Source organism: Brassica napus, chromosome A6 (assembly GCF_020379485.1).
Source record: "Brassica napus cultivar Da-Ae chromosome A6, Da-Ae, whole genome shotgun sequence".
NCBI lineage: Eukaryota > Viridiplantae > Streptophyta > Magnoliopsida > Brassicales > Brassicaceae > Brassica > Brassica napus.
Window position 1 is genome coordinate 2,110,137 of NC_063439.1, and position 15,277 is coordinate 2,125,413.

The 15,277-nt window shown below is 39.5% G+C and overlaps 5 protein-coding genes across 8 annotated transcripts; 2 read left to right on the forward strand and 3 right to left on the reverse strand.

Annotated features, from left to right (window-relative positions):
* The first annotated feature begins 1,987 nt into the window (after nt 1–1,987).
* On the forward strand, nt 1,988–3,537 carry LOC106346157. 2 transcript variants are annotated; one of them, XM_048735412.1, is made up of 5 exons: nt 1,988–2,325; nt 2,548–2,762; nt 2,856–2,963; nt 3,059–3,201; nt 3,300–3,537. In XM_048735412.1, exons 1-5 carry the CDS (start codon nt 2,133–2,135, stop codon nt 3,346–3,348), a joined length of 708 nt encoding a protein of 235 aa, XP_048591369.1. In that variant the 5' UTR covers nt 1,988–2,132; the 3' UTR covers nt 3,349–3,537. The 2 variants fall into 2 exon arrangements, with proteins under 2 accessions (XP_048591369.1, XP_013640866.1); XM_013785412.3 differs by having other exon boundaries at nt 1,992–2,325; nt 3,059–3,153; nt 3,325–3,537.
* A 201-nt stretch (nt 3,538–3,738) lies between these two features.
* Nucleotides 3,739–6,541, reverse strand: LOC106346156 (tubulin alpha-6 chain). Its single transcript, XM_013785411.3, has 4 exons — nt 6,291–6,541; nt 5,100–5,334; nt 4,649–5,019; nt 3,739–4,574 (listed from the first exon to the last, which is right to left on the reverse strand). Exons 1-4 carry the CDS (start codon nt 6,381–6,383, stop codon nt 3,921–3,923), a joined length of 1,353 nt encoding a protein of 450 aa, XP_013640865.1. The 5' UTR covers nt 6,384–6,541; the 3' UTR covers nt 3,739–3,920.
* Nucleotides 6,542–6,765: 224 nt separating this feature from the next.
* On the forward strand, nt 6,766–8,653 carry LOC106346155 (ribosomal RNA small subunit methyltransferase E-like). The gene is made up of 8 exons (XM_013785409.3): nt 6,766–7,012; nt 7,184–7,257; nt 7,344–7,486; nt 7,558–7,604; nt 7,680–7,788; nt 7,878–7,939; nt 8,038–8,152; nt 8,342–8,653. Exons 1-8 carry the CDS (start codon nt 6,821–6,823, stop codon nt 8,485–8,487), a joined length of 888 nt encoding a protein of 295 aa, XP_013640863.2. The 5' UTR covers nt 6,766–6,820; the 3' UTR covers nt 8,488–8,653.
* On the reverse strand, nt 8,560–10,002 carry LOC106346154 (F-box protein At1g49990-like). Its single transcript, XM_013785408.3, has one exon. It carries the CDS (start codon nt 9,994–9,996, stop codon nt 8,767–8,769), a length of 1,230 nt encoding a protein of 409 aa, XP_013640862.2. The 5' UTR covers nt 9,997–10,002; the 3' UTR covers nt 8,560–8,766.
* Nucleotides 10,003–10,355: 353 nt separating this feature from the next.
* On the reverse strand, nt 10,356–14,791 carry LOC106349699 (DNA polymerase kappa-like). Of its 3 annotated transcripts, none has more exons than XM_048735409.1 (15): nt 14,609–14,791; nt 14,282–14,454; nt 14,019–14,192; nt 13,833–13,956; nt 13,644–13,744; nt 13,439–13,528; nt 13,216–13,311; nt 12,810–12,930; nt 12,598–12,726; nt 12,345–12,436; nt 12,149–12,260; nt 11,509–12,055; nt 11,304–11,417; nt 10,720–11,145; nt 10,356–10,614 (listed from the first exon to the last, which is right to left on the reverse strand). In XM_048735409.1, exons 1-14 carry the CDS (start codon nt 14,691–14,693, stop codon nt 11,121–11,123), a joined length of 1,983 nt encoding a protein of 660 aa, XP_048591366.1. In that variant the 5' UTR covers nt 14,694–14,791; the 3' UTR covers nt 10,356–10,614; nt 10,720–11,120. The 3 variants fall into 3 exon arrangements, with proteins under 3 accessions (XP_048591366.1, XP_048591367.1, XP_048591368.1); XM_048735410.1 differs by having other exon boundaries at nt 11,261–11,417; nt 14,609–14,760; XM_048735411.1 differs by lacking the exon at nt 11,304–11,417 and having other exon boundaries at nt 14,609–14,760.
* Between the last annotated feature and the right edge of the window lie 486 nt (nt 14,792–15,277).

Genomic DNA, 15,277 nt, shown 5'->3' on the forward strand with positions numbered 1-15,277 from the left:
TGTGTACACCACATAATGCAATATGTGTACACTTGATAGTTCTTACATGTTCTTGTGTACTAAAAATTTGAACTACAATCAATCTAGATATCATAATAGATATAACACTTATGTACATCTACTCCAAAAACTTCCATTTATCCAAAGTACATATACGTACATGTTCTTTGTGTACTAAAAAATATGTGGACATCGTTTCGTGTACATGTGGATAACGTTACACGTCGATCATTGGATGAACTTTCTTCTGCTCTTCTTTGGTTAAGGCTATATCTTTGCAGTTGTAGTTGCAATGCAACAATATATCAAATGTTTAGAGGTTTTTTTTGGTGATTTCTGCTTTCTTGGAATGTATGGTGTTCCCACTGACTATATGTAAGTGTGTCATTTTTCGTTTTTCACTGTGTGGTTATTTTAAAAAATGTTGTTTGAAAGAAATAACCTAGTTTAATTTAAACAGAAGGTGTACATGAGCATGTGTACATGTGGATATGTTCTAGCAGTGTACATGTGGATTATATTTATATGCAAGTGTGCCATTTTTCTTTTTTCATTTTTTTGTTATCTTAAAAACTGTTGTTTGAAAGTAATAACCTAGTTTAATTTAAACAGAATATGTACATGTGGATACGTTCTTGGAGTGCACATGTGGGATATGCTCTTGGAGTGGACATGTGGATACTATTACATCAATTATGAGGAGGATTGGGATGAGCAATCAAAAGGGTTAATCTAATAGATATATGCACAGCTAAAAAATTATATAAAATATGAAGGACCAAAGTTGCAAAAAAAAAGTGGCCATTGATGTTCGAGCTTCTCGAAACAGTGCTGCTATGAAGAGACAAGGTGATGACGTCGGGAAAGTTGTAGAACCCAGCAGATGAGATGACGAAGAAAACTACGACGGACTTGGGGCTTTGACGGCGTAAGAGAAGACGGGACGGAAACGCTAGAGATGAGTTGCAGAGCACAAATCAAGGCGGAGAAGGAAGAGTTGCGGTGGAGAAAAGTTTGGATTTGAGTGGTTCGTGTATCCACTTATTTCAAGATTCAAAATTGAATCTTATTTCCAGATTCAAAATTTTTTATATATTTTCCATTAAAGTGGTTTCTCTGCAGTCGAAAGAAAGAGAAAATAATGATTAAGATTAAAAATGGTGGGACCACTTTAGTTAGAAGTATGAAATTAGTTAGCAATTGTTTGGATTTTAGTTACAAAAACTACTTCAGTAGTAACAAGTGGCTTATTATGTAATAAAAAGATAGAAAATGACCTATAATGAAAATAACTCGAGAAACAACCTGTTTTCAAACATGTCGCATTCCATATCTCAATCAACCCGTCTCGACCCTTGGGTGTATTGTATTATCCTTATCTAGGCCCAACTTCAAAAAGATGAGCGTTGAACCCAAAATAAAAACTAAGATTGTTTTGCAAATGAGCGAGATGTGAAAATCAATCATTATTATAATAAAATACATTGAATCGGAATATCGTTTCCAAATTCAGTTGCAAAACCATTGAAAATATTCTTCTTTCAGTTAATTGGAAGAGTTTTCCACTCCATTGTAACATTATTCCAGAAAGAAAATTATACAAGTTTGATTTTAACAGAGAACACAAGTAAACTTTCTTGGTAAACAAATGTTGTTTGTTGTTGCCTTGTTGGAGTATTTATGGTAATGTTTTATTATTAAACCTACCCAAACAAGACAATATGTCTGGTGATGATAGTACATTTGGTAATAAAACTATTTAACTAAAACGAGTGCTTTTAATCTTTGTGGCTATCAAATTCGGAGAAAAATACGGAAAACGAGACGTAGAGTATCGCGTTACGTTACCAATCTCCTTGCCGCAAATTTAACAACCACACACACCCTGCGAAGTCTAGTGCATTTTAGTAAAACATCCAATGCTGGTGCTAAATTACGCTTAAAGAGTTTAAAGGTGATAACTTTCACCCTTGTCTCGCCACCACTTGCTTGTATACTCTGACACATTGCCCCCAAGAAAAATCCAAACAAATAGAATATTGCCGTCTGAGTTTCCCCTTCCTATTTATCCTGCGGCGGCGTCTAGATCATGATTCTTTCCCGGAACTGAATTAAAAAAAAAAACAAAACAAATGGCTGTTTCTTCTCTGGAGATTGTTAAGTTATGTGGATACTCTCCTGTATCATCGATTTCCCGCCATAAATCTACAGTGAAACTGGAAACTAGAAAAAGGGTTTTCAGATTAGCAGATTCTCGGCATCTTGGTCGATGTGTTAAGGTTTATTCATCATCTCCTCGTAACGGCGGCGATAATCAGTCAAAAGGTCAGCTTTTTTTTTTGTCTCTTGATAATATTCCGACAAGGACTATTTTGGTTCTGTAATAGATGTGGAGAGTGTCCCGTTTGTGATTAGCTCTTTAATTTTTATTTACTGACTAATTCATATTTATTCATATCTACAAAAATATATATTTATTCATATATATCCTTTGTGTTATTTATTGCTTGAGTCTGGAGTTTGATTTCTTGAGTTTGAGTTTTGTAGGTGATGAGCCTCCAGAATCTTTATTTATGAAAGAGTTGAAGAGACGAGGTATGACTCCTACTTCGTTGCTTCAAGACTATGAAGTTGATGTAGACGAGATCAAAGCCACTGGTAAAGAAAGCTCTAAGACGACTGCAACTACTACTCCTCCATTTGACCAAAGCTTGTTAAACCAGAGAGAGAGGTCGTTGGCTTTAAACAGCGAAGGGCTTGAGGTCAGATTTGAGTTCTTGTAGTGTCACATAGGCATTTGTTGGTTCCTTTCACATACTAACAGGCGAGAGATAGTGTTCATTTGTGGTGTGCAGGGATTGATTCCACGTGCTAAGATCTTGCTGACGACTGGAGGGACTTTCTTCCTGGGTTTTTGGCCTTTGATTGTCTTAACTCTTGGCGCCTTCTCTGCTCTTTACCTTGTAAGTTAATGTGATCAACATATGTTCTTCTTGAGCTTATAAGGTTTGTCTCTGATTGTGTTGTTTTGTTTCATTTGCTTTGTTTCATTTGCAAGTACTTTGGAGCAGATTTCGTTCATGATGGAAGCAGGAATCCGGTTTCGCCACCACCGTACATCGATCCTTATGCTCTGTTGGAGGATGAGAGGATATCTGGGACAGGGGCGTCCCTGAGATGCTGGAGGCCTAAAACAATTTAGTAAGAGTTTTATAAAAAAAATTTTTTTTACAAATTTAGGGGCCTTTTCTTATGTAAATTTTTTTGAAAAATTTGGGGGCCCTAAACCGGTGTTTCAGTCCGCTGTGCCCAGGACCGCCCCTGATCTGGGATCAATTCTCGTCTTAATTAGCATCTCCACCTGTGTGTTCTTTCTCAAGTAGCAGTTGATAATGTGATATATTGTTGCTCTCAAGTATATATTTTACTTCATCTGCGCTCTTTATCACGGCTGTATTGTAAAAAAATGTTGCTTCTCTATTCTTGCAACTTTAAAAAAGGTTCACCAGAAAGTAGAAAAGTTCCGAACTTTCGCCATTTATTACTTCATTTTCAATCATATAACTCACATAAACCAAGTCAAATTTTGTATAATTTTTCTTTTATTGTCGACAAAAAATTGTATAAATTAATCATGGATTTAGGCAACGATTATGTTCTCTTTAGCCTTATCTGGCATGAATATCGACATGTTCTAAAATAGAAACGAGAACGATAATAAAAAAAGCACAAATCCAGTAGAGTAAAAACCATAATAGAGTTCAGAACCATAACAGAATTCAAACAGCAAGAGACAGATAGTTGCAAGAAAATACAAACCAAAGACTCGTCACAAGAATGTTTCGAGCCCGATAACGCAAACATAAAAGGATAGCAGAAAAGCCACACACAATATCCATGTTTTTCCAAACACTGTGCTCTTAGTACTCCTCACCCTCGTCATCCTCATCGTCACCACCTTCAGCACCAACCTCTTCATAATCCTTCTCCAACGCTGCAAGATCCTCACGAGCCTCAGAGAACTCTCCTTCCTCCATACCCTCACCGACATACCAGTGAACGAAAGCACGTTTCGCGTACATGAGATCAAACTTGTGATCAATCCTCGAGAACACCTCAGCGACACTCGTGGAGTTGGAGATCATACAAACAGCTCTCTGGACCTTGGCAAGATCACCTCCTGGTACAACAGTTGGTGGCTGGTAATTGATACCGCACTTGAATCCAGTAGGACACCAGTCAACAAACTGGATGGTCCGCTTGGTCTTGATGGTGCCAACAGCTGCGTTCACGTCTTTAGGGACGACATCACCACGGTACATCAGACAGCAAGCCATGTATTTCCCGTGACGTGGGTCACACTTTGCCATCATGGAAGCTGGCTCAAAGGCGCTGTTGGTGATCTCAGCAACAGAGAGCTGCTCGTGGAAGGCTTTCTCAGCAGAGATGACTGGAGCGTAAGATGAAAGCATGAAGTGGATCCTTGGGTATGGGACCAAGTTGGTTTGGAACTCAGTCACATCCACGTTCAAGGCACCATCGAACCTTAGAGAAGCAGTCAAGGAAGAGATAACCTGAAACAAAATAACATCAGTAACGAAGCAACATCAAAAATTAGTGTTAAAAAGAGTTGTTTTCAGACTAATACCTGAGAGACAAGACGGTTAAGGTTGGTGTAGGTTGGCCTCTCAATGTTCAGGGAACGCCTGCAAATGTCATAGATGGCTTCATTGTCGAGGAGGATAGAGACATCAGTGTGTTCCAAGAGCGAGTGAGTGGAGAGGACACTGTTGTAAGGCTCAACAACAGAGGTGGAGACCTGTGGAGAAGGGTAAACAGTGAAACCGAGCTTGGACTTTTTCCCATAGTCGACAGAAAGCCTCTCAAGGAGAAGAGATCCCAGCCCAGATCCAGTACCTCCACCAACAGCGTTGAAGACAAGGAATCCTTGGAGACCAGTACAGTTATCAGCGAGCTTTCTGATACGGTCCAAGCACAGATCAACAATTTCCTTCCCAACTGATAAAAAAAAAACGGTTAATAAACGTTAGTATAAAGCTGATGATGGAACAATGTTAGACAAAGGGTAAGTAACTTACTGGTGTAGTGCCCACGGGCGAAGTTGTTAGCTGCGTCTTCTTTACCGCTGATGAGCTGTTCAGGGTGGAAAAGCTGACGGTAAGTACCGGTCCTGACCTCGTCGATCACAGTTGGCTCAAGATCAACAAAGACGGCACGTGGGACGTGCTTCCCCGCACCGGTCTCACTGAAGAAGGTGTTGAAAGCATCGTCACCTCCGCCAACAGTCTTGTCACCCGGCATCTGTCCATCAGGCTGTACCAATCCAAATCAAAACCAACACATCAGTAAAGAAACACACACAGATATAAATACAAAGTGACGAGAATCTACAGATCTATAACACACAGAAGCAACGATACAATTTAAAATAAACCTACAAGGCGTTCTCGTTCATCGATTGTTGAAAGAAAAAGTTCACGAATCAACAATAGCAATCAAACGCAGATCTAAACATTAAACAATAGAGAAACGGATCTATAATAGGCTTTGTTCATCAAAACAAATCACAGATCTTAACAATTAGGTAGAATAGATCTCAGTCGAATACGTCAGATCTAATCTAACAAATCATCCACATATATTCATCAAGAAAACGAAATTAATCACAGATCTAAACGATCTAGTAGTATTGATCTGCAGATTCCTAAGAACAATGACGATGCAGCTATATAAACCTACAAAGAGTTCTCGTTCATCGATTGTGAAAGGAAACAGATCTCGAATCAACAATAGCAATCAAACATTAGAGAAACGGATCTATAAGAGACTTTGCTCATCGTATATTATTTTATTAAGAGAAACGGATCTCGAATCAGCTGCATATATTCTACAATACATCGACATCAATCACAGATCTTAACAAATTTGGTAGAATACGTCAGATCTAATCCAACAAATCATCCACATGTATTCAACAGGAAAACGAAATGAATCACAGATCTAAACGATCTAGTACTATTGCATATATTCTCTACAATACATCGAAATCAATCACAGATCTTAACAATTTGGTAGAACAGATCTACAAATTCATACGATCAATGGATAATGCAGCAGTCGAATACGTCAGATCTAATCTAACAAACCATCCACACATATTCAACAAGAAAACGAAATGAATCACAGATCTAAACGATCTAGTAGTATAGATCTACAGATTCCTAAGAACAATGAAGATGCAGCTATAAGATTGAGAGGGAGATGCGAACCTGAATGCCATGCTCGAGGCAGTAAAGCTCCCAGCAGGCGTTTCCGACCTGGATACCGGCTTGACCGATGTGGATCGAGATGCACTCCCTCATTTTCGTTTCGCGGAAGATCTGAGATTCGAAGGAGAAGAAGAAATGGGAGGGCGTGTATGAAGACGCTCTCTAGATCTGGTTTTTCGATTTCGATGTTTACACAGATGTTAGCTTGTTTATATATAGCGGAACCATCCTCCATCTTTAGGTAACGGGCTGGATACGACACGTGTGATGGTATTATTGGGTAAGTTCTAACCATGGTTATTGATAGGGTTACTCTCGTGAGCTGCGTATTTTCTAATTTTAAAATTTGCCGCTTCGGTTCTGTTTGGCCGTTTCTCTCTCTTTTATTTTTGAAATTCAAAAATCCCTTGAATTGCGGAAAGGAAAAGCTTAACCGGGTATAAACCGGATTTGACCAATTGCTATAGTAAACCGAAGCGATAAAGAACTGAACCAAAATCTTCGGAGAGAATTATCGAAAGCTTTGAATAATGAGATCCCTGGCGGCGGCGGCGGCACGGCCGTTGTTTTCCGATTTGCCGAGTCGTCTTCGCTCATGGCTTCCGCCTTCTTCAAGCTTCAAGGCGTTCTCTTCTGCTTCGTCCTCGTCGGATTCGGACCTTCGGAATCAGTCTCGCGGTGGCCTCCCTCGATTCTTCTCCGACGATCTTCCATCGCGCAAGGCACGCCTTCTATATCTCTCTCATGTTCTTATAATTCTCTTTTGAATTTGTAAAATTAGAGTGAGAGCGATCACTAAGAACTTGAGAAACTTCTGTTAATTCACTGTAATTATAATTTTAATTTGATGATGATGATGATACTAAACTTAGCTTTTGTGTAAATGATTATAGGGTGGAATGGTTCGTGTTCAAGGCTCTGAGTTTTGGCATATGGCTAAAGTTCTAAGATTGAAAGCTGAAGACAGGTGAAAAAGCCTGAACCTTTAGATCATCTTAGTGAATGTAACAGTGTCAAAGTAATTTGCTTGCATCTTTATTTCTTATATGCAAGGGTAGAGCTCTTTAATGGCAAAGGAGGTTTAGTAGAAGGTTGTATACAAAGCATAGACAAAACTGGAGTTGATTTTGTCGCACAAGAAGATCAGAAGGTGATTCTCCCTCAGGGCATCCAGTGGCAAGTGTTTGCAGCTTTTGGTATGGAATCAATGAGACTGCTATTGATTTTGTAGACTGAGTGATAACTTATAAAATGTGCATTGTTCTAGGCACTTTGAAGGGTGGTCGAGCAGACTGGCTGATTGAGAAATGTACAGTAAGTGTTTTACTTCTAGTATGTCACTGTCTGAATCACTCGTGAATGTTGTGCCACTGAATATGCTCATCTTAGGAACTCGGAGCGAGTAGTGTCACACCACTTTTAACAGAAAGATCTTCCATAATCTCTGATAACCGGGTTGATAGATTGGAACGTGTTAGTTTTGCTGCGGCTAAACAATGTAAGGAAACACTTTGATCGGTTGAAATCTTGCTTCTTTATTTTACTGGCATTATAGTTGTATGATCAGATTATCCTTTTATGTCACAGGTCAAAGACTACATCAAATGATTATAAGCCCTCCGATCAAATTTAATACCCTCTTGGATCATGTATGCTGCAACATCTCTATAAGCAATTCTATCCTTATATTTATTGAACCCCTGATTTTTGTTTCTAAACTTGTTTCAAAACATATTGTGGTTTATAGATTTCCAAGTCAAAGTTATGTTTGGTTGCTACAGCCGAAGCTACACCTCTTCTCAATGCAGTACAATCCTCGGCAAAAGAATCTAGCGGACTGTTAATTGTTGGACCAGAAGGCGGTAAGAAACCCTTTCTTCAATATAATTTTGATGCAGTTATCAAAAATTCTGCTCTTGTACTTGTACTATGCTTTCACAGTGTCAAAATAATTGGTTACTGTCCGAGTAGACACAAATTGATTACTCTTGTTTATGACTTGCCTCAATGAGTGTAATCTAAAAACCGTCAACAATGATATAATGGAGCAGATTTCACGAAGAAAGAGGTGGAAATGATGTTGGAAGCAGGCGGCACAGCTGTTGGACTTGGACCACACCGGTTGCGAGTTGAGACGGCAACCATTGCTCTTCTGGCCACTCTAGTGATGTGGTCTGACTCTCAGGAGACGGACTAAAAGGTGGCTGGGCTTAAGTGTTTGTTGCCCTTGTGTACTGAGATTTTAGTTTGTTAAGGTCTGTGGATTTTATTGATAAAAAGAAAAAGACTTTTCTTAAATTTATGAGGTTGTATCGATTCCACATTTTTAATCAAAGCTTAAATATGACAAAAATGATAATAAATAGATTGTACAGCTTAATCGCCAAGCTGAATTTGAGAGCGTTGCAACAATATGAAGAAGAAGGTTTGGCAGTAAGCAGTTGAGAAGTCACCAACTTCACAAAACATGATGCTCTCAGTTTGGTGGACGAGGTACTGAATCCATCCATCGTTGAAGCACAAATGGAGATAACATCATGACCATAGCTGCATCGCTATTACCTTCCACATACCCCTTAGTACCGGACGTGTTTATGCGGTAACAACCTTCACTGTTTCTCCAACTCTCTGACTCTTGATGAACAATAAACTCTTGACTTCGTAGATCACACGTTACCAAACTTCCGTGGTGCTGACTCCATAGATAGACAATAGTAGCATCAAACGGATTCATAGCCAAGGGAAAACAATGGGCATCGAATTCGACTGATTCTTCCCGTGAAAGTTTCCACCATTCACCTATCTTAGAGTAGTTGTTATCCAGCTTCCAGACCTTCAACCTTGGATACAGTATTTCAATGTAGATAACATCTTCCCCCGAAGTAGTCAAGCATCTCCTAACGTTTTTACTGGACAGAAGAGGAAGAGGTATAACCAGGCATTGATCATCGTCCTCAGGGCCATAGAAATCATAACCAACAAGGACACCAGGCTCTGTAGCATCCATACCTCTTTCCCGGAGATAAAGCATCCCGTTGAGATTCAAGGGAGGGTAAGAACCATTGTAGTTAACAGGATGAAAAGAGTGAAGTCTCTTGGAAGTCCATAAACCAGTCTCAGACGAATACACATAAACTCTCCATCTATGCACTCCCATGCCTCCACGTTCAGTCCTTGAAGTCCTGACCACTTTGAACCCTGAAACGATGCCGTTCTCCACACGCGTTACCAGACCAGTTGGTATACATTGGTCTGGAGGCGGAGGTATTTCAACCCATTGGTTTAAAACCGGATTACCAACAAAGGATTTGTAACTGTAAGCCATGTTGTCAGTGCGGGTAAAGAACACATTGATCCAAACCAATCCATTGGAGGAAGCTACGTAGAAGTAGTTAGAGCTAGTAGGGAGATTCAAGTACCGTTGAGAAGACATGATATACGAGCCTAGAGACTTTTGTAGATCCCATGTTTGGCATCCATGGAAGCCTATAGCTTCAGGATGAGGATACTCAGCTCCGAACATGAGAGACCAAGAGGAAGAGGAGTTCTTGTGAAGAGAGACAAAGACACGGCGGAGATAGGAAGATTCTATCAGCGACTTCCATTGCTTGCACACGAGTTTGAGTCTAGCGATGGTTCTCAAAGGTAATCTAGCAATGATCTCCACCAGTATCACCTCTAGAACTGTTCTTCCTCCAATCTCCATTGAGATTCTGCTAGTTGGCCACCACCATCTGTCAACTTGTCATGCTCCTACCTTATCATTTGCTTCCTTTTTGATGAAATCTCTATTTTTATAATGGTTTTGATTGGGAAGATAAGAGGTGGGCAGGACACAAGTTGTCTCCTCGATTATCCAAACAAGCAACATGATACAAGTGGTTGAAACAAATAATTCAAAATAGGTAGTTGATGAGAGGCAAACCAAAGAAGGTGCAGTGAACATAACTAGACGAGGCCCTTACTGTTATCATGTTAAAAGACTCTAGGAATAAGCTTTGTTGTTCTTACTAACACGTTTTATTTTACACAAGACTATGTTACGTATGAAAACCCCAAGTCAAATAGACATGAAGTATACATATGTTCTTAGTAAAAAATAGTATGGTCTGATTCGTTTCAAGAATGAACATGATACTACAATATGTTATTAAGAAACTGATTTAAGGAAAACTTTGGACCATTTAACAAGGAGATGATGGATATTAGCATCCATGCGAGTGCCAACTCCACCCCACACCAACATATCAGCCATGTCTCCAATGGACGACCCACTCACTTCTTTCACCTCCTCGAACCCAATTCTTCTGTAAAACCTAACCAGCTGATACACATGCATACAAGTTCGGCTTGGTTCAGTATATGACTAAACCAAGATTCTTGTTTAAACAATTTCGGTAGAAACAGAGGGATAGAGAGAGATATAGACCTTAGAATGGTAAAGATCAGAGTCGTAGATGGCTAGAAGCTGAGCAGTGCGGCAACCACAGTCGTATCCATGTCGGATAGCTACAGCTCCTACGTATAAACCAACTCCAAGGAGAGACTTATCCATAACCATCGTCTCTTTCGTCAACTTTATAGTATCAAGATGTAGAACCAAGCCTCGTCCGAACCATGGTCTAACCACTCCCTCCGCTCGTCCAACCTCACTGCCCGTGTCTGCGTTCTTTCCAGTCACTCTGAAAAACGGTCCTAAAGTTTGGATCTTTAAGTCAAGATTTCGAGCTTTTGATGACGTCAGGATGTCAGACATGGACGGTAAGGATCTTGGTTCGCCGAGGGAACTGGACGGTGAGAGATTGAGTCTCGGTGGGGGCAGAGCCATCTTCATTTCTTCTGGGTTTCGTCGTTCCTGAAAGATGTTAAAGATAATATAATAAGTGAAGATACAGATGACAGGTGGCATCCGCCCAGTGAATCAAACATCTCTAAAGCTAGCAACTTCACAAACTGTGAAGTTTTCTCACATTGTCTAGTAGTAAGGAAAGGTTAACTATAAACATGGCTCACGAGTTTTGATTGCTCTTTGTAAAGAACGTGTGTATTGGAATGTGTTTGCTATCATCTTTTTGATTTAATTTCTGCTTCTTTTGCTTCGAATTTGCCTTTTCCTTTCCGAGAATTCTAACAAGTTAAGAAGTTTCAGTGAGAAGCAGAGACTTGTGAGAGAAAAAAAAATAGAGTAGGCTCAAGAGGTTGTTACTGTGAAGCCGACCTTCGTTTTGAAGTAGGTGTGGTGGAAGAACTAGGGCCAGATTCTTCATTTTGAAGTCTCTGGGCGAGATGGAAATCAGAGTGCTCTTGCCGTTCCTCAACAAAAGATGGAGGTAGCTCGATCCCACACAAGTTGCATTTGTACCCATTAACCCATAACAATGGCTCCATCTGCGGAAATACTGATACTGCTTCGGTGTTTTGTGCACTTGTCTCTGATTTGGACTCCTTGTGTTTCCTGAGCAGAGCATCTCCTTCTAATACTTGCGGTCTTTCTTCCTCTTTCTTGCATTCTTGTTCTGGAGTCACTGACTGTTCTTCATATTTGACAACATCTTCTTTCAGTTGATCATAGCTTGTGTCATGAGAAGCATAGGAACTCAACCTCTCATCATTACTTAAACAATTTGTACTAGCTTCTAAGTCAAATGAGTCATTATCATCCAAATTTTGCCTTGATGAATCCTTTTGAACGATGAACTTGGTGATAGTTCCCTGCGAAGGATCAGAATGGCGGATTTCTTCATTGAACTGAGACATTCGCAGCCCTGTATAAATGGATTTTTAGTACCAAGGATAGTATAACTGTCTTGACGTTTCTAAAGACAGAAGAACTAAGAACATTAAAGAGACGCACGCACCTATAAGCCTTATGGAAACAGGAAGTTCTGCCTTCAACAGCTTTGTAGCATGCTTTAAAATATCCTCGCTTGAACATGTGTACCTCTGCAGGCTAACAGCTCTGCTCCTAATCTGATGATTGCAAATTGTCACACTTTCAGCACAAAGATGGATTTCAAAGAAGAAAAATAACTACTATGCAATTTGGAAGTCCACCTCAAAAGAAGCAGTTTTCAGTTTAAGTGTCAGTGTTCTTGCCGTTAGACCCTCCTTTTTCATGTCATGAGATAGCATTTCTGCAATTTCAGCTGGCAACCACAGAAAACATTCAGTGGCAATGTAAAAGCCTAATATACATTTTCTAAGTCTAGAAGTTTGAAATGCAGCCTGTGGCAAACACAATCATTCTTCATTGAGTTAAGTTTCTCTGGATAAGAAAGAAAACAACACAAGTGCTCAGAGTACTCACCTAACTTTGAGTATAGCAATCTTTCATCTCCTGTTGCAGCAAATGTCCTTTCACTGCTAATACTTTTACGAGACCTAACCTCAGGAGTGTCTGTTTTCCCAAGCCCCAGTCCAACAGAGAGGAAAAAGTCTACAAAAAATTGTCGAGCAATAAACAACAAAATCTATCAGTGGAAAGCAATAGTCCAACAAGAAAGCAAGAGATACTGCTACCTGCAGAAGACTGAGTAAAGAGAGCGTAGAGAAGAGATCCCTTCAGCACCATGTCCCCACATGTTTTAATTTCTAAAGCATCCTTCAGAATATGCTCGGTAACTTTACCGATTCCTCCAATCTGTGAACCAATTTCCAACTGGAATTTCAGAAAACTACGCCTATAGTTTTGACAACTCATAAAAAACCAACACCCAGCTATAATAAACCCTGCGAGGACCGATCGAGTTCTCTGTGGCATCTCTATGCTACCACATACCAATGTACTTTGTTTCTACTGAGTATACAATTCTACCTTTGCAGCAAATTGAATGAGCTGGAGAATAACTGGAGTGATAGTACTTTTCATAACAAAAGCACTCCAAAAAAAAAACGACAGCCAACGAAACGATTAGGGATCACATACCTTTCTTATAGGAAGTGAAGATATGAATGTCATGACACTTGATCGATCATTCTGTAAAACAAACTGTCCATTAGGCTTGTTTATGTCTGAGCAAACCTGTAATATGGTAGGAGTAGATTCAGAAAATAGATTTCAGACGACACTACTATAGCCCAGGGAAAGATATATATATATATATATATATATATATATATATATAATATTTTGCACGTATAAGGAGAACCTTGGCGAGCAAGCGGTTTGCGGCTACTCCCGCACTGCATGTCAGTCCTCCAGTCTCGGAATGAACAGAAGATCTAAGCTCCTCTGCAATCTGCACAAAGTGAAGACATGGACAGAGTACAGTTGCAGCGGAAAACTTATCAGGTAATGTCAACGAATAAGAAACAAATATTACAAAAGAATGCATATCATGAGCTCACACTTACTTCTCCACCTGAGAGACCTCGTTCTCGACAAACCTCAGTTATGTCAAGGTATGCTTCATCCAAGCTCCCAGCAATGAAGTTAGGATCATAATTCTTAAAAACTAAAAGAAGCACATATATGCAAGTAAGAGCATAGAAACAGAGAACGGCAATCATAAAGCTACACATGTCAGAAGAGGAACAGCTAACCTTTTCTAGTCAAATCACTGTAGTGAGTATACTTGGGGAAATCAACAGGAACAAATATCAAATCTGGACACAGTTTACGAGCAATGAAGCCAGGCATTGCTGCACGGACTCCAAACTTCCTTGCCTAAGAGATTAAGTTTGTAAGCATAAGTTTCAACAGATTGTTTATACACCAGAGCACCATACCTCATAATTAGCTGTGGAGATCATGGACAAGCCTCCAACAGCCATGGGTTTCCCCTTAAGCGAAGGATTGCTCAAAGTCTCAACAGCAGCATAAAAGGCATCCATATCAACATGCAACCATACTCTAGATAGATCCCGCGTAGCTTCAAGCTCTAAGATCCTTCTATCAACCACCTTCGAATTGAAAAAAAAAAGAAAAAGCTACATTGCTTTACATCCATAAAGCATAAACCTTTGCTCAGATATAACGGTGACACACATACCTTCTGGTAGTTAGATAAATCAGAGGAAGAGAGCTTAGCACACCTATCACGCATAAGCTCAATCTCTTGCTTCATAAGAGCTTCTTTACGTTCCTCGTTTTGAAAATACTTGGACCCTTTACTCATCTCATACACAATCCTCTGCACTTTCTCCTTGTCAACTCCCTCCATTCCTAACAAATTCACAGTAAAGATGCAATTTTTAAACCAAATCAGATGAAAAATGTGCAAATTCAGGGTCCAGGGTTTGATCAATTTTCGAAATTTTTGTGGAGTGATTCTACTCGAGAAAAGAATAAGAAGAGAGTGTAATATATGGAAACAAACCGGCTTTGGCGTTGGTGAAGACGGTGTTGTATGATTCCCATGGACGCGACGGACTATTGGTCGATGATGATTCGCCTTCATCCATAGTGTTTCTGACTCGTTCGTTCGTTCTTCTCTTCGAAGCTTGCTGGAGAAAGATAAAACAATTTGGTCGCCGAATTGATTTTGCAAGGCGTGTGGAAAAAGCCCGCCCGGTTCACACCTAAACCAATTATATATATTATTTGTACAATGTTAATGGGCTAATTTAAGGCCCACTAAGTTTTTTATTTGAGAGATTTCATTAGTCCTGGGCCTTCCGGTTTTGGGGTCGGTTCTTTTGGTTCTCGAGTTTTTTTCTTTAAATTAATAAACTGAACCCGACTATATTTCGGTTGATGCTACTTCGGTTTACAACTCAAATTAGTTAATTCGATTTTTTGGTATTATGTGCTACAAATTAAACAAAATCATTTTTATAATTTGTTTTTTTTCGGTTATTTTGGTGAAAAGTAAATGGATAGGATAAAATATGGTAAACTAAGAACCAATTAAAATTCGGTTTAATCAGTTTATTTGGTTGCTATTTGTAGAACCGATCAGTTGCTACTTATCGAACTAAACCAAACTAAGAACCAAATTGTAGGTGTGTTCAGATTACTGCCAATGTTAAACTTATATGTGATTCTG